Source organism: Apteryx mantelli, chromosome 3, assembly GCF_036417845.1.
Source record: "Apteryx mantelli isolate bAptMan1 chromosome 3, bAptMan1.hap1, whole genome shotgun sequence".
Lineage (NCBI taxonomy): Eukaryota > Metazoa > Chordata > Aves > Apterygiformes > Apterygidae > Apteryx > Apteryx mantelli.
Window position 1 is genome coordinate 44,153,392 of NC_089980.1, and position 17,938 is coordinate 44,171,329.

The following is a 17,938-nucleotide window of genomic DNA, read 5'->3' on the forward strand; positions in this document are numbered from 1 at the left end:
CGCGTCTGACAGATTGGGGGTGTCTCATTTAAGGCATTGACTAGAGAAGCTGCCCCGCCTGGCATAAAGGACTTGAATAAAATCATGTCCTAAACCTGTGTGGTGACTTCTGGCCATCACAGTGTGATCTGAGGACAAAGGGGGCTGCAGAAGCTGCAACAGCAGAGCTGACTGGGAGGACACGTGCGCAGATTTTTTCTCCTTCCCCTCCTGCTACCTCCAGATGCCACTGCAAACAAACAGTCTGCTGCTTGTCACGGGCAGAAACCTCACCAGATGCATTTGTGCAGTCCCCAAGGAGACAGCTGGTGCTAGTGCCATCCCATCAGGGAGAAACCAAGAAGCAGATTAGCAGAGAGAAGGGCCTCTTTGCTGCGGGGTGTCTTAGCGGCTTGGAAAAGCAGGCCAGAAGAGAGAAACACACCTGGGCACCTGAGCCACTTTCTCTGTCTGGGCACTGCTATCTCACACTTTGCTGCTAGTTAATGACTGGCAATAGTACCAGTCCCAGCGAAATCCAGCATGGATTCATTGCCATTGCTACATGGCTTCCAGCAATCCTGTGCTCTCTGCTACTGGACCAAGGATTCCCCTTGTGATGCTGGGCTGTCTCATGCAGCAACCCTGAAGCGGAAGATGGGCTGCATCCAACATCTTCTTTCAGAGAGGAGAAAGGCTGTGCATCTTGCTGGAGCCTGTCCATAGAAGAAATGTGCAGAAGAGCTTTGCAATGACAGGGGCTGGACTGGAGGGGGAAGGGGAAGCACAAGGCCAAAAGGGAAAACCAGGACAGCAGCGGAGAAGGGAAACTTAAGAGGAGAGGCCCAGAACAAAAGGGGGAGCTCCTCAGGCCAGATGTATACAGGAAATTTGGTCTTTAACCTCTGCAGGTCCCTGCAGCATGTAAGCTGTACACAGGCCACCAATCTCTTTCTCTGATTGTTCTTCAGCAACAGCAGCCCGCAGTGCCTTGTGAAAGATTATTTGGGGATGAAGCAGAAGGTTTGGAGATCTCTGACAAAGTCTGGGCTTTTGGTGTCACAACCACCGAAATCACACCCAACTGTGAGCTTAAGCCTTGTGCAGATAAAGCTAGAAGTACTCCTTCCCTCCTCTCATCTTCCCAGGACTTCCTGGTGTTGCCTTCATCCTTACATGACTCCTCTATCAGCAAGTCCTTACAAATATCCTCAAAGAGACAAAGAAATTAGAGCCGGGGAAGCAAGGTAGGATAATATCTTTCCAGTCTACCATGCCTAGGACGCTAACAAAGATTATTGCCTTAAAGCCATAACCCCATCTCCTGAAAGGGATCTGAAACTTTACATAAGCAGCAGAGGATACCCTGCGGAATACATTCCCACGCATGGAGCGCACAGCAGAACCTGGCTGCTCTCCTATTTATTGTTTTGATATTAAGTCCTACTAATGTTACATTGTCCTCAAACTCCAGGCAAAGATGTTTGAGTGGATAATGCATAACAGCACCATAAAACTGGAAGGGGGAAATTTGAGATCCAGCAGCTGGAAGGGGGGCAAATGGGTTTTCTAGGAGGATGATGCTCTAGTCATTAGGATGGGAAAACAGTGTCTTTTCCCACCCCCCTGTTTAGATGTGAACAGGGGGAACAGGAATGGGTGTCTTACTCTGTGCTTAGCTGCTCCATGGCATTTGAGGAACAACAGTGTCTGCCACTGCACACCCTGCTGGAAATGTATGCATGCACAGAAATAAATGCTAAGCTAGAGTTAGCATGGACATTTTTAAGGTACCACTGTTTGTTTTCAGCGTGTGATTCAACACCTGATTGCAATACTTGGGCAATATTCTTTCTGGAATCTGATGACTCTGGGCAGACACAGCTGGACTCCCCTGGACTGTTAGTCTTCAAAACATGACATTCACATCACATTAGCCATGAGATGGGCTAAAGACTTTATTGTTGCTGGCTTGTTGAACACTCAGCTCAGAAACTGAGCACAGTTGTGGAGAAAACTCAGAGGGACTGTTCCTGTGGGTCCAGTTCTGCTGCCTGTGTTTACATGAGGAGTCAAACTAAATTCATGAATAAGTGCATGGAAATCAATGCAGGAGAAAATATTTATGGTTATATATTGCCCTCATTCCTGCTTTCGAAGATCTCAAAAGCTGAAGAAGTGCTCCTGGAATTAATATTCAGTGCGAGACCAGTGTTTGGAAAGGGCCTGGAAAGGATGCTGACACTCTCACTATGTTAAACACAAGCTTAAATCACAAGCTGTGTCACTATCTTCTCTGCAACTGAAGGAGTGACAGAATCAGGCCACACCTAGAAAAGAAGTAAATTACTACTAAGGTCTCAGCCCTTTGAAACTCACAAGACAGGCCTCAAAATCTTGATTTTTTTTAAATCCTAAGTGTCTTTCCATTTATTGTTTTCTTGCTGAGCCTTTAGGGTAACCTCGGATCACATTTGTAACACTTTCTTGAGGACTAGAAGATATATTTTAAATGAAAGTCAGTGCAGCTTCCCAAAAATACCAACTATCATGGGACTTGCAAAAAAAATCATGAGAGTTGGCAACAATATCATACAGGCTCCCACGGGGCACATGCTGGCTAGGTTTGTGATGTACTCACCACTGAGCGCATCAGCATTTTGAAAGAACAAAAGAAAGTCACATTTCAATCTGAAAATGTGCTGGTAAATACTGACATGCTTAGATCTGAGAAATGGAAAAAAGGAGATACATGCTTTGTTCCCTTTGTTTATTTTGTGTCTTCCACAGTATTAGGTGGGTAGCTACTATTTTGCTTAGGATTCAGGTCTTCCCCATACCCTACAAGAGGGTGCTTACTAGCAGAATGAAAAAAAGAGCAGACCAGGGAGAACAGAGGTGGGCACAACGCAGATGGACTGAGATGTCGGTGCAAATTGGCTTGATCTTGGGGGGGTTCTCAGATCTGCACCCCTCCCAAAACCATTTAAACATCAGTGACGGAGAAAAACAAGATGTTCAACGAGGCAGTCCCATACCTATGGCCTGTCATTCACAAGTAACTGCCCCAAAACGGGAGGTCTTGAAGCAAGCCAGTTTCAGGAGCTGCTGGCATATCTTTAGCAAACAAGTAATTGCAAATAAGGATGAGCTTTAAAATAAAAATGTGCAACAAAGCAAGTATCTTCCATGCAGCAAAGAATTCATCATTTGGACATCGGTGTCTAACCACTGAAGGGGAACGGTTTGCCCCGCTCTCTCCATGCTGCCCGGGGGCCGTGGCGGATGTCCCAGCGGCACCCCAGGAGGAACCCCCCGAGCCCGCGTTGGGGTCACCCGCTCGGCGAGGAGCGACGCAGGCGAGCAACCCGGCTGCAGCCACCTCAGGGCCTCCCGCTCCTCCGCACGCGGGACGGAAGCGCTTCCCCGAGGAGCCGGCGGCCTTCGCTCGGGGCGCCAGGCCGGCGCCCGCCGGGCGGGGGGAGACGCGTCTCTCCGGGTACCCGCCTCTGCGAAGCACCGCGGCGCGCGCACACGCACACACGCGCGTGGGGCCCCCCCCGGCCCCCGGCCCCCGACCCCCCGGCCCCCCGGCCCCCCGACTCCCCGGCCCTGCTTCCGCCCGCACCCCGGCTGCCCCTAGCAACGGCGCGTCCCCAGCGCCGCCGCCGCCGCCGCCGCCGCGGAGGCAGGCCGCAGCCGCCCAGGTGAGGGGCTGGCGGCCGGGCAGCGGGGCAGGCCGGCGCCAGGGGCCGGAGACCCTCCGGGGCCGCCGTGGAGGCCGGTTCTGGGAGGGCAAGCGGCCCCGCGGGGCCGGCGAGGAGCTGCCCGGCCTCCCGGGGGGCTCTGGGGGGAGAGGCGGGGGGCCGGGGGCGGATGGGTGCGCTGGGCTGCCAGCTCGCCTCCCCACCCGCGATTTCTGCCCCCCCGCCTAAGTTACGCGGGTTCGTAAAGGTCTTGGGACAGGAGCTGTCTGTTTTGGTGCTTATCTCTTATTTTATGACAGGAACGGCTGGGGCTAGCTAGGCCCTGGTGCTTTCAGCCTGGCTGCTAGGCAGAGCTTAGTGAAAGTTGTGTTTTAAGGAGGTCTCTATTAATAGGATCTTATTCAGCTAACAGAGCGTATTACTAGCATGTTCCAGTGTGTAAGCTTGACTTTTTATTAAAAAAAGAGAAAGAGCCTGTCTGCTTGCTAAAATATCATGGACTTGCTGGTCATCACTACAAATTAGCCTAGTGCTGGTATAAATGAGGAGTCTGTAGTTGTGACTCACTCCCTACCAGGGACCAACTCAGTAGAGTGCTTTTTAAAGCCAGTCAATTTGGAGATTAGATCTGCCTTCACTTATTTGCCAAGATCTGAGCTCAGGCCTCTATTTTTCTTTTCCTTCCCTGCAGGAGCTGATTATTACCCTGGGAACCTTCCGGCAAGTGCCCGCCTGTGCTGCATGCTGGTACTGCTCTCCGCGGGTCTGGGAGAGGAGAGAAGCGAGACCAGACCTCCGCAGAGAAACGCTGTCCTCCTTTGGGACCCTGACACCCGCAGGGTAAGGAGCAACTCTGGAAGGGGATCAATGGGGAGAAAGAAGGAACATGCTCTGCTTGTTAAAAGCACAGACCTACGATTTTGGATCTTGGCTCTGTTCATAGCATTATCACAGGCTCCCAGCATCCTCCAGCTAGTCTCAATAACCTTGTGTTTCCTCAGTGAACACCCCTTTACCCCCTTACAGTTCACAGATAGTTGGAGAGGGCAAACTGGAGAAAAACACTGTTCTTCATAATTATTATTAATAAACTGACCAATCTAGTGAGGTTTTTTTTCCCCTCTTCGGGATTCTGTAGAGGAGCCTTGCTGGGAGGAGACAGTATAAGGTCCCTGTCATCAGGCATTTCAGAGAGCCGGACTAGTGCCTTTGACTGAGGGCTGAGCTTTTGGAAGCAGCCAGAGGTTTTCCTTACCTTTCAGCAGATACCTCCTTTCTGGGTCTCCAAGGGTTGGCATGATGTCACCAGCTGTGCAGAGTAGCAAGGGCTATAATGGACAATGCTAAATTCCTCAACTGTTTTCATGTTTCAGAAAGGTCCTTTCTGAACAGGACCCTTGCCTGGACAGCGTGTCTGGTATGTTGACAGTTATCTAGGACCAGATTGTTGGCCCTTGACACCTGTCATATTACAGTGACAACACTAACTATATTCCCAAATGGCTGGCTAACCCAGTTCTGCTTGATCTCCACTTACAGACAATTTCCAGTATATTTGAAACTAGATAGGTCCCTCATTTGGCATGCATTTTTTCCTTTACTTAAGGCCCAGTCCAGAGACTCAGGCTCTTTAGGAGTCTGGAATATGCTTTCCTAATGCATACTTAGTATCAGCCTTTCTATATAAGCAAAAGAGAGCATCACATGTCACTGTTGGTGGTAGCGGGAGATCTTTTGCTGATGTCTCAGCTAGCCTATGCAGAGTAGCTGTAACAACAGAATGACAAAGACACCTGTAGTTCAGCTAGCATTTCCAGAATACTGCAGCAATGATGTGAGGACTTCCTCAGTTTCTGGGCAGACCAAGCTTCAGTGTGAATGCAATCTCAGCTAGGGCAAATTTCCCCTACATTTACAAACTCTCCAGTTAACAGGGTTACAGTCATTCAGATTCTTGGATCAACATATTCTGGTAGGGGTCATCAGCCAAATGTCACCAATTTCCACATGACTCTTCTTAGTGGCCTCTCTGGGCTTTGATGTTGATCAAAAAAGTGGAAAACTTTTTTGTTTGAGCAAATGTCCTATTTCCAAAACAAAACAGGTGGGACTGAACAGCCAAAATGTTAGGTAGCAATGTAAGTTGGCTACATGAATGGAATCCTGAAAGACTTGCTTCTTTGGGGGAAAGGAAGTGTGATTTTTTTTAGAAATTTCAGTATAATTTACCTTTCAGCCTAATCCATGTGTTAAATTATATAAACTGGGAATTTACTACATGTCCCCATTCATTGTATATTATTTCATAAAGTCTTTGTAGTGTGGGTGACTTAAGTGTAGAGTGGGTGGGAAGGAGTGTGTGTTAATGCTGTTGACTTGGCTTATTGATAGTCAGTGAATTACAACACTTCTCTAGTGTTTAAATACATGCTCAGCAAATCCAGCCATGGGAACTGGCTTAGCATATTAGCTCTGGCTTTATGAGGTTCCTAAAGCCAAGGCAGAGGGGATGCAACAGTGAAAGCAATGTTTCCTCTCCCAGATTGCATATCTGGACACCTAGACCCACAGAGGCTCACAGAAAACTAAGATGCTGAAGGCAAGCAGTGGCATGTGGTTACCGTGCTGAAGGTGGTGTGAATTGATTCAGCGTGATCAATGACTCAGTGTCAGACTCAACCCTCCCCAACACCTCGGTCGTGGGGTTGATTCAGACACCTTGTGGGCTAGTTATCATACACTAACAGCCTTCCTCCTGCTAGATTCGTGTTCACACTGAATGCTGAGTGGGAACGGCAGAGTTAGAGGAGCTGGCTTGGTGCAGAGCTCAGATACAGATGAAAGTCCTCAGCAGCTGGGCCACAAATACCCTGAGCTGTGTTCTGCAACCTCACATTTGGGATCAGCCTACATTGAGATTAGTCCCCATCTAGGTAACCTCTCACACTGAGCAACCAGCACTAAACTTCATCCAACATACCGAGGGGTTGCACTGATTTCTAGAGCTGGGTTTATGCTCTGCCTGAGGACAGTTGTATCTCCCACTTGGCCTGTGGGAGGCCATTTGGCAGTCTTGTATGCACCATGGGTTACTTTCTAAAAATTGATCTACCATCGGTATACTGGCAATCAGATTATTTGCTGGAACACAACCATGAAATAATACTAGGCCATCAATGTTGCACTAGCTTTTCCTAACAGCTGGTTTTTAAAGATTGCTCCCAGAAGGTCAGAAAAGTCACCAGAAGCTCCAATCAGCTGTGACTGGGGGACACAGTGACAGAGATGCTTTTTGAATAGGATGAAGGACTGAGCAAGGAGAAAGCATTTTTCCCAAGCACCTCTCCTCTTTTAATGCCACCTCACTGCCATCCAGCTGTGCTTTCCCTTTCCACTAAAGACTACCAGCATTAAGAGCTGGGTTTTCAGCTGGGTCAGTGTGTTGTGTTCTCTTTCCCCTCAGTGGTAGCTTGCCGTCACAGCATCTTCCTTTGGGGGACAGGAAGCTCTTCAAACAAATGTTTTTCACTTCTCATTTTGGAACAGTCACATTGCACATCATCCATTCCTTCCCCTTCCACATTCCTCCTTCTTCAGAACAAGCACCCTTTTTCTATGGCCTTTGCCATCCTTTCACCAATACCTGCCGGGAGACATAACCTCCCTGCTCTGGCACCCTTCATCAACCTGCTTTGTGATGGAGGAACCCCTGCCACTGCCATCTCCCTCGTCCCCATTTCCTGACTCTCGTTATGAAAAGATTATTCTCTTCTAGGACCTGCTGAAAATGCATTTAAAGAAGCCTTTGCTGACACACTTGCTGCAGTATGATATGAATCATTGTGCTTTGCTCTTCTAGTTCCTGGCATTTCACAGGTCTTTTGCGCATTCCTTTGTAGGCCCTTTCATCAGATGTCTTTTGGAGGAGAAAGGAGCAAAGGGAGGAAAGCTAGCAAAGCCTGCTACAAAGCTTTCAGGAAAAGAGGGGCTTGTGCTGACTGAGGCAGCACAAACTGGGACTTCAGGGGAAAAGGAAGCAGCCTTGTGCAGGGGAAGGAAATGAGGCATTTGATCTGGGGAGCACCATCTGGCTCTTGTCCTCCGTAAAGGAAGAGCTGTTTGCAATCAGAGCACTGTTCAGCTGAGGGATGTTGTGGCACAAGATACTGTGTGGCTGTCAGCCTCTATGTAGGATGTTGTCACAGGATCCCTTGACTCTGTCATAGTGCAGGGCCCCTGCTGCCCCAAGGCATCCCCTTGGTCTTGTAGGAAGCTGCCCTTGCCTCTGACACTGCCAACCATCGTTCTGCCTCATGCTGTTTTCATGTGCCCTGGAGACGCTAACTGTCCTTCTCCCTTTCAAGCAGCTCCCTCAAAATTCAGTTCTTCACAATGACTCTCTTGTTTTTATGAGCCTCTTTCATCTTTCACTGAACTGCAGCCCTGTTATGTGCAGTTAACCCCAAGAAAGATTTAGCCTAGGTCTGGGTGTCCTGTCACAGACTTGCCAAGTCTGGACAATGCTACAGAACCCAGGACTCGGAAGGCAAAAGAAGAGCCTTCTCCTTCCTAATGTCTCCTCAGACTCTTTCAGACTGGTGGAGTTAGTGAGGGAACCATTAGGACTTTCAGAGAATAATCGTACATGTGTGATAATGAAGGCCGAGAGTGCTGGTCTTGAAGCTGGGGTAGGAAATAGCAAATGGGAAGATTTGGTCTGGGAAAGCTTTGCAGAACTAATAAGACTTGGGCATCCTGCCTTTTACTCTAGCCTGGTTCTTTTAGCTCATATATGCTTATGCTCAATGTGGGTCTGAACAAATCTGACCCACCTCATCAGTTAATGGATGTTTGGAAGGAGTTCAGCTGGTAAGTAATTGGGAAAGGCAGAAAAAATGAATACATGTATAGTAAGTAACTGTCTTTAAAGAGTCATAAGAGCATGCATATTGGATCAGATGGGAGCTATCTGGCCCAGTATCCCATTTCTGACAGTGGCCAGATGCAAGCATACATATTGCTTCCCTCCAGCACTCTCCCCACCTCCAACCATTTTCAACTCATATTGAGCCAGATGTGGTTTCTGTGTGCTTAATCATTCTCAAGGGATTTATCTTCCATGAACTTGTCCAGTCTCTACTGAAACCTCCACAGATTTTCAAAATCCACAACATCCTGTGGCAAAAAACTCCCCAGCGTTAACTACAGATGGTGTGAAGAGCCATCTCTTTTTTGTGTTTTGAACCCAGCTCCTGCTGGCTTCACTTAAGGCCTCTATTCTTTTATTGGAGAAGACAGTATGCAACCAATTCCTGTCCACCCTCTTCAACAGCACTTTAAATTAACACCACATTATCATCTGTTTATTACATGTGGTACCTAGAGACGTCTTTGTGCAGGGCGCTATATAAAGATAAAACTAAATAATAGTTGCTGTGCTGCAGTGCTTCCAGTCCAAGCAGAGGAAGCAGGCAAAGGGCAGGGGAAAAGTGCATTACAAAAGAGCAATGTGAGCAAAGTATTCATATTCCTGGCCTTTTACTAAAATTATCTTTTTCTGTTCCAGGCAGCCCAGCTGGAAAACGTGGTGGTGACTTCTGATCTCAAGCAGTTTTCTTCCAGCTTCTCCTGAAGGAGAAGTGGGACCCAAGCAGGATGCAGGAGCCAGTGGCTGGTGATGTGAGCACAGCCCTTCCCTCATTCCCATCCCAGGCCAGCCTCGCTGCTGATTCGTACTGTATACAGCGCATCATTGCTGAGGATCCTGAGTGGTCCCTCGCCATTGTCCCACAGCTCACTGAGCTCTGTCTCCAGCACATCATTCGCAATTTTGAAAGTAAGCAGGAGTGCCTCTCCCCCAGGACACACAGGGAGACAGCGTCTGTCTTGGGGAGCAGAGGGTCAACAGAGCAGGCAGATGCATCTGAAAGGCACAGAGGGTGGTACCCAGCCCTGCCAGAGAAACAGATGGAGAAAAACATCTCCTCAAGCAGCTAGTTAAGCAAACTGTTTAGTTGCTAAGCATGTACTTGCACACTCCAGGAATGTTTTAGTCCTCTGGGCTCCTATCCAGGATGTGACTCTGCCCTAATCTTGTCCTATCATTTCTTCTTCCTTCCATGGTCTGCTGGACTCACTACCTCAGCTGTGACCAGGACTGTGAAGTTGCTATTTCCTTCTCTTGATTCATACATACGTTACGGTAGCACTCAAGGGTGGAGCCCCCATTGTGCTGAGTGCTGTACAAAGAGATGTAGAAATACTCCCTGCTCCAAGGAGCCCCCATCTCAGAATTCATACTGTACTCACAGTTTCAGGCCTTCTCCACAGCTTTTGGTGGTGATGTGACAAGTCATGTTCCCAGGCAGGGAAGGTGCTTTTGAGGCAGGTGGACTGATGAAACACAGCAAAACATAGAAAGGGTGACTCATCTGGAAAGTGAGTGGGAAGGGGAAAAGACAGGACCTACCTGTGTTTTTGGCTGACTCAGTGAAGTTGTAGCAAAGACCAAAGATAGGGTATGTCAACACTGGAACTGTAACACAGTACAGAGAAGCTCAGTGCTGCCTTAGACCAGGAACTGGTGCTTGGGGGTCCCAGCTGGGAGACCTTCCAAGTCCTATCAGTTTGATCAGTCAGCCTGATGCCAAATGGATTGGACCTACAGTGCATGCAAGTAAGCGTGCTCAGTCTCTTGGAGTCCCTCATACCAGCATCTGACCTGTGCAGTTGCATCTTGCCCACTGCTGTTGCCTGAGTGAGCCAGACTGCAGCTAGTTCAGTTATGCCAATGTGTGTCTCACCTCTGCTTGCATTGTGAGTCTTTGCAGAGAAGGTCACTGCAGTGCCAGCTGTAGGACACTGGAGAAGAGACTCCTGGAGAAGCCTCTGGTAAAACTCTGGGTGTCCTTAGGAAGGAAATGCCCCAGAGAGAGAAAAAATATAAGACTAACCCCACTTTTTGTCTAAGAATCTGATTTCCCATGTGCAGATAGGCCTCTTCACTGATAAGCTCTGTTATTCAACACACATCTACTTGTCACCAAGTATTCACAGTGTATATACACGTAGCTTTTCTCTGCCATCTCTTACCACAAAGAACTTCCACCAAAGAGAAGTCAGCTGACACTTCAGGGAAGGGACTGAGGAGAGAAAGTGCCTGGGAAAAGAGAACCTTTATTTAAACAGGGTAGATCTGAAGGCTAAGATAAAATGTGTTTTAGTGGGAAGGAATCAGGAATCAGGAATCAGGAATCAGTTTGGGGTAAGACAGACACCTGAGTTAAGATAAAAAGACAAGAGGACTTGTATGAAAAGCGCACAGACAGTTCACTTCTCAAATATCACCCTTTAATATGATTAGAATCCAAAGGTAGAAAGTTCAGCAAATGACAAGACAAATTCTGCCATCAGTATAAGCCTAGAATAGTTGTGTTAGTGGCAGCAGTCTTCCTCTGAATATAAGCCGAATTAAAACCAAATTTAAACTGATGATCTGGATTTAGAGTGCTTGAAAGCAGATACTTTCAAGATCTGTTCAAAACTATGCAAATTTCCAACTACAGGTCAATAACCTTAGTCAGGACCATATTTGTGGTACCCAGCTTTGGTGGTTACAGAGATGGGAGCTAAGTTTCTGATGCAATTTCCAAATATTATGAGAGTAAATTCAATTACACTGATATTGTATAGTGAAAGATAGAAATGAGTCATTTTCTGCCAGCTTAGTTCCCTGCACCAGCTAATGACAACTGAGAAGGGAGCCAGTGTCAGTAGAGGGGAGGGCATTGACACACAGTTGAGGGTCTGGACAGAACCCTGGCCTACAGGTGCCTTGGGCCTACAGCCCAGAGCAACCTCTCCTCTTCTCCATCCCCTCCAGAGAACCCTATTATGGACCATCTTCTGCCTGAGCACCAAAGGAAAGTGCTGGACAAGCTCTCCACTGGACTTCCACTCACTGTGACTGCCAACCTAATACACGATGAGGACTACTGGAAGAGGTGCTGCACTCAGCACTGGCAAGTGTGCGACGTCTCCAACTATGGAGACAGCTGGAAGCGGATGTTCTTTGAACGTCACCTGGAGAACATCCTGAAAAGTTTCATCCCTAACATCACGGACCCCAACCAGGTCCTGGAGCTCATCCCGCTCTGCAAAGAGTACGTGTGGAAACTGGAGGTTGATCAGTTCCTGCCACCAGTGAAGCTGGATCAAAAGGAGGAGGAAGATGACTTCTCTGATTCAGGGAGAGATTTTGGGCTCAGTGAAGTCTCCATGCATCACTATGACCTGGGAGTCCTCATTACTGCTCTCCCTCATCTTGAACAGCTTAATCTTACTTATGGTGTGAAGGACTGTGGTATGAACTTCGAGTGGAACCTCTTTAACTTCACCCACCAGGACTGTTACAACCTAGCTGTCGCCTTGAAGAAGTGCCACAACTTGAAAGTAATGTATCCCAAACTGAACCTTTATTCCTCAGCTAGATCTTCAAATTGCCTGGGGGGAGAAACCTAGGGACCAGTTTTGCTTGCTGGACACTTTTAGTCTTGCCACCCTAGTGGGCCATTTGTAAGCATCTGGCTCAAATACTCTGCCTCTCTGGGACAAGTCTGCATTAGTCAGTAGAGAGCAGTGTCATCCAAGTGTTAACCTTCAGTACTGTTCTAGTCAGGTCCATAGCTGCTGCAGTCCCTAGAGCTGCACCAGCCTTGATTGAGCTGAGTGAAATGTCAGGGCATGAAGATTCATTCCCCTTTAGACACCCTGTCTTGTAGCAGGGCAGCACCTTTCCTTTTGATAGTTCCAGTCTGCCAGAGTGAAGAGAAGTTGACTTGCTGGCCTAGTGCTGAGTATCTTGTCTGGTATATGTTCTTGTTAGAACAGGTTGTCTGAGGGTCAGTAAGCAAAACATTTGCTCTTTCAAAAAATGTTCCCTGTAGCCAGAAAGAAAGCAGCATTCCTGTTTTAACTCCCCACACAGTTCTGGGAGGGAGGAGAGGAGAAGCCCAGAGACGGTTTTTCATAAGGACAGTTTTTGGTGGTTTATGCTCAGTAAATACATATCAGAATGCCCCAGAGCAGCCGAGACCCCCAAGAAGAGCATGGGAGAAATATTCGCATTTTCCCTAGAGTGATGAGGCTTATTCTTTCTGGGCACTAACATAGTCTTGAGTTCTGTGATGATTACAGCACAGAAATTCAGCCCCACCAAATGTCCATGGACGTTGCTGTTCAGAGAACACCCAGAGAGAGCTTGCTGCACGCTTCCCCCACATATTGGCATGCTTTGGGAAACATCCTTCCGCTTGGCTTCCAGAAGAGAAATCAATTCTCATGTAACTATTAAGGTGCCCTGGCCATGTAGGGCATTGCCCTTAACAAAGAGCACTGCAGGTTATTACCAGTGCATGTGAAGGTGGTCCATGCTAGTTCGGAGAGCGAATATTTGATTGCGGTGTGGGGCGAGTTCTGCTATTGGGGTGAGTTCTGCTGTTGCTCTCTGCAGAAGTTTGGGCAGCTTTATCTCATTTAATTCAGCTCTCTGTGTCCAAGATCCTGTGGGTTCAGAAAACAGGGGCAGGCATTTCCAGAAGATGAACCATTTCACCCTAGAATAGGCATGGGATGTCAGTGGCATGATCTGCCTTCTGGAAGAGCCTGCCCTATCCACTATAAAAGCAGCTAATTTATTTAGCCTACACGACAAGGAGTCTGAAGCAAAGCGAGATGAATCCTGCCTCTGGTGAGCAGCTGCCATGGGCTTAACTCACTTGAGGTCTTCTGAAAAGCTCATTCCAAAGCACTGGTCATTTTAATGCCCCTGTCTTTTATCCCCTCAGATTTTCAAGCTGACACGCAGCAAAGTGGATGATGACAAGGCCAGGCTGCTGATCCAGAACTTGCTGGATCACCCCTGTTTGATGGAGCTGAACTTGTCCCACAATCTCATCGGGGACAAGGGGGCATGTGCTGTTGGCAAATTGATCAACCACAGCAAATTAGAAATCCTTGATATGTGTAACAACCAGATCCGTCACCTGGGGGCTCAGGCTCTTGCTCAAGCCCTGGCCAATAACTCCACCCTGACCTCCCTGAATCTACGCCTCAACTGCGTGGAGGATGAAGGCGGGCAGGCAATTGGCCGTGCCCTGCTGACCAACACCACTCTGAAGTCTATCCATCTGGGAAGCAACGAGCTGTCAGAGCCAACCGCTACACTTTTCTCCCAAGTCCTTGCTCAGAACAGCGCACTGACTAGTATCAATTTCTCATGCAACCACATAGGGCTGGTAAGAGAAACCCTTTCACTCTGCAGCTTGTGTGTCTGAGTGGTTGTGTTGCAAAGCAGACACTGAGCCTGCTCTGTCTCAAAGCCACAGAGCCAAATGCATCCCTCACTTTGCCATCCTGCTGTGGTAACAACAGTTACAAGTAATGAAGAGACTATAGCAGATGTCAGGAAGAAGAACATCTTTTTCTGTGTGCACACACACATTTATCTCACCTATTATGTCCCGCTCTTTTCACAGAGCTCTCAGGTGGAATCTGGCTTCCAGTCTTTGAGCTTCTGGGCAGACAAATTTCCCCATGGGAAACTGAAATCCAGGAAAATGGGAAAATCACAGCCACTTTACACACAGGGGAGTAGAAAATAGTGATAGGTGGCATGATATTAGGGCCTTATTCATATCCTCTGTATTTTGGATCTGCTGTGCCATCTGTCACTCAGCAGCACACAGGTAGTTTCACCCTTCCCAGAAACTCTCCTGGCCATCAAACACTCAGAGAAGATTCTTAGAAAATTGTATCAGTTATTGAGCTGCTGTAACTCACCCTACAGCTCTGGACTGGTATGGTGGTTCAAAAGCGTCACATCTGGATGCTTATATGTGGCTCCTAAATCATGGGCTCACATTTTCCGGATATGAGCATCCACAGATCCTACTATATCCCTAAGAGCTATAGTATGCAACATCTCCACAAGCCAGACCACTTCTCTTCAGCTGATTAAAAAGATCTTTAGAAATCTGAAACTAAATAGCCAAATGCAATTATGTTGGCTTTTAAACTTTCTGTGCTGCCTCAATTTTCTCACTGTCACAATAAAGAGGTAGCAAGACCAGCTGTCCCTGCTGGCAGGAATATTGGCTCAATGTTTTTGACAAAGGTTTTAAAAGGACTTGATGGCAGAAAACCTTTTGTGAGTTCTGATTTTTATGATCCTGGATACAGAAAAACGTTTCAGTGTAATGATACAAGGGGCAAAGACTGGAAAGGATAGAAGGATTTTTGCTTAGAAAATAATAATCTCTGTGCTTAGCACCTTCCATAAGATGAGCTCTCCTGGTGCCCATTTGTGAAGCTCCACAGCACCCCAACAAGTGGACTGTATTATTATCTTTGCTTTATACACAGGGGAAGTGACGGCCTCACTGGAGATTCCTCAGTGAATCAATGATACAGTTACAAATTACATGTAAAAATGTCCACAGGCCATTGCTATGATCACTGTGATCCTGAACATGGCAATACAGTTCGGGAGCTGAGATTCCTGGTTACCAAATTGCTAAAGATGTGCCAAATTCTGGCCACTGTACTCTCTTAAAAGGAGACTCATCTCCCTTCTCATGCTCTGTCCATTTTAGCAAAGGTCTAGCAGGTAGGGTGCTGGGGAGAGAGGACTGTCTGAATGGAGGAGACTGGGTCAGCACATTTATTCAGTACCTGAAAGAGAACAGCTGTGGGAAAAAAAAGTCAAATGGTTACATCCCTAAAGATGATTTTTCAGGTAAGAGAAGGAAATGCACCAACTGTTCCTAAAGCTGATATCTATGTAGCATTTTCCATCAAAGCTTGAACTTCCCATGCAGACTGGACTTCAGTTGCTTGAGAGTGTCCCCCCACAAAAGCTGATCCTCCCAGGGAGATGGCATCTGAGCAGGAGATCATGAGCACAGGGGTTCTTGGCACTGCGGAGATGAGGAAAAGTGCACAAATCATGCTGCCATTTGCCCCATCCAGCAGTGAGCTGAGGACTGAGGCACAGGTTGGAGCAGGCTCCTTTCAGGTTATTATCTCCATCTGTGCTATGAACCAGCCCGAGCTTGAGGGCTGCTGACCTGATACCCAGAAAGAGTCGTTAGCTGGTGTCATATCACTGTGTGCTGCATAAGGTTACACTGCTCTGTACTTCTCTTGCAAGCAATGTTTCAGGCTTGGGTGGAGGCCTTAGCCACTTTTCGCACAGTCTGATGGGCTCCTTTCTCTGCAGCTCTACCACCAACAGCAGGGGAGTGCAGGGGAAGTTGCTCTGGGGATGAGAGAAAGGCAAAGATAAACTTCACTCTTTGACCTCCTCTTCTCATCCCTCCTCTTACCAATTGCAGGATGGTGGCAAGCAGCTGCTTGAAGGGCTCATGGATAACAAGATTTTGACTGAGTTTGACCTCCGCCTGGCAGAGGTGGGCCAGGAGAGTGAATATCTCATCAATCAAATTCTGCAGGCCAACCAGGAAAGAGCCCGGCTGTGATCTCTGCAGTGTCCATCAGTCAAACCCCTCTGAAGAAAAATCTCCAGAAATCAATGGGCTTTTCAGATACTGGAAGTCCACTGTGTAAGATTTGACATGAAATACCTCCCCTCTCTGAGTGCTGTGGCAAACATGGCTCCCAGCTGGAGGTGAGCAGGAGGGAAGCATAGGAGGCACTTAGTGACTGTAATCCAGACCAGACCAGCACACAGACTACAGAGAAAGACCTCTACAGCTTCTTCAGACATTTCCCTGTCTCCCCACCCATCTCTGGCATTCTGCTGTCCCACAGACTTCAAATCATCCCATGGTACCTTCGTGCCAGAAATTCCAGCTCTTCCCTTACAGACAGAATTGCCTGGAGCTGCAAGAAAAGGTTGTCTGTTCGAAAACATTGTACAGCCACTGGTGGTGGTGGCTTTAACTGGCCATGGTTTGTTTGCAGGAAGGTATTCAGCCTTTGAAATGTCACCAACAGAGTGGCTGGTGACAGGAGCAAAGACACTCACCTGCTCAGTCTCCCATGTTTCTAGACCACCTGCTTTGTCCGAGGCTTTGATATAGGATGGGATTTTTCATCCTTAATTTGCTGCAAAACAGCATCCATTTGATAACAGAGCAGATGCTAAGTTAATATCAGTCTCTGTGTGTGAACAGTAATGTTTTAGTGCCTTTTGGAAAGGCAGCCTTTACTTTGGAGGTTTGTCTTTATTTGTATTTTTGAGAAACACTCAACTTGTGGCAGCTACTACAGCCGCCTTTGCCAGATCCCCATCATCCTAGCTTGTGGCTCAATATGAGAAAAGCATTAGCTCTAATGGGACTGTAGTGGCTTCACAGAAGCAATTTGCCTCTTAAGTTCTCTCTCCCACTTTGCTCAACATTAAATCCCATCTCCTGTGGTTTGTTACATGCTCTTGTAGCAAGCTCAGGATAGGATTATGAAAGGGAATGAGTTTGGGCAACTGGATGTTGTTCCACCTGTAAAACACCTAAGGTGAACAGCACCCCTAAATGGTCTAGTTCAGATTTAATCCTCAGGGCAGGCAGCTATTTCAGGCTTTTTCCTGGAGGTGGAAGTGTGATGCATAGATGGTAGAGGAATGTTGTTTGCAGTTGCTCAGAAGTTTTTTCTCATTATTGATTCAGCTGAGGTTTTAGCCCTGTTTTTATAGCAAAACCTGTCTAGTTTCAGATATGGATGGTAAAATGTAAAGAAAGCCATTCAATAAACGATAGCTCTCTCCAACATCCTTTCCTGCTCTGTGCTGTTAGGCCTTTGAACACTGCCAGCCCTGCTTTGCAAACAGGTGAATTCTTTAAAACCAGATACTCACCTTTAAAACCAGATGCTCAGGAAGGCTCTTCCTTGCAAGCCTGTCAAAAAAAAAATTTTTGTGCTTCGCAGAACTTCGAATGAGAGGGATCCCTCCTGGGATCCTGCAGGACTGCTGGACCACAGATTTCACAGGGCTGAGTGGCAAACAAGACAGATCCCTCCCATCACAAGGAGAAGGGGTCAGTATAAGAAGCAGCCCAGGCTGTCACTTACCCTTCCCTTCTGCCCCATGAGTTATGGTCACCTGAAGAGGTTAGGAAAGGCCACCTACCTGATTGCCTTGGTCCTTTAATCACCCCAGTCAGGAGAAGTTGGCAGGAAATTAAGCAAACTGACTGACCCTTCTAGGCCTCCATTCACTCCCTGCCCTTTGAGCA

The 17,938-nt window shown here is 47.5% G+C and overlaps 1 protein-coding gene across 1 annotated transcript; it reads left to right on the forward strand.

The window, feature by feature from the left end:
- The first annotated feature begins 9,341 nt into the window (after nucleotides 1-9,341).
- On the forward strand, nucleotides 9,342-17,417 carry TCTE1 (t-complex-associated-testis-expressed 1). Its single transcript, XM_013943806.1, has 4 exons — nucleotides 9,342-9,522; nucleotides 11,569-12,137; nucleotides 13,532-13,981; nucleotides 16,079-17,417. The coding sequence occupies exons 1-4, from the start codon at nucleotides 9,342-9,344 to the stop codon at nucleotides 16,220-16,222; spliced, it is 1,344 nt and encodes a 447-aa protein (XP_013799260.1). The 3' UTR covers nucleotides 16,223-17,417.
- The last annotated feature ends 521 nt before the right edge of the window (nucleotides 17,418-17,938 follow it).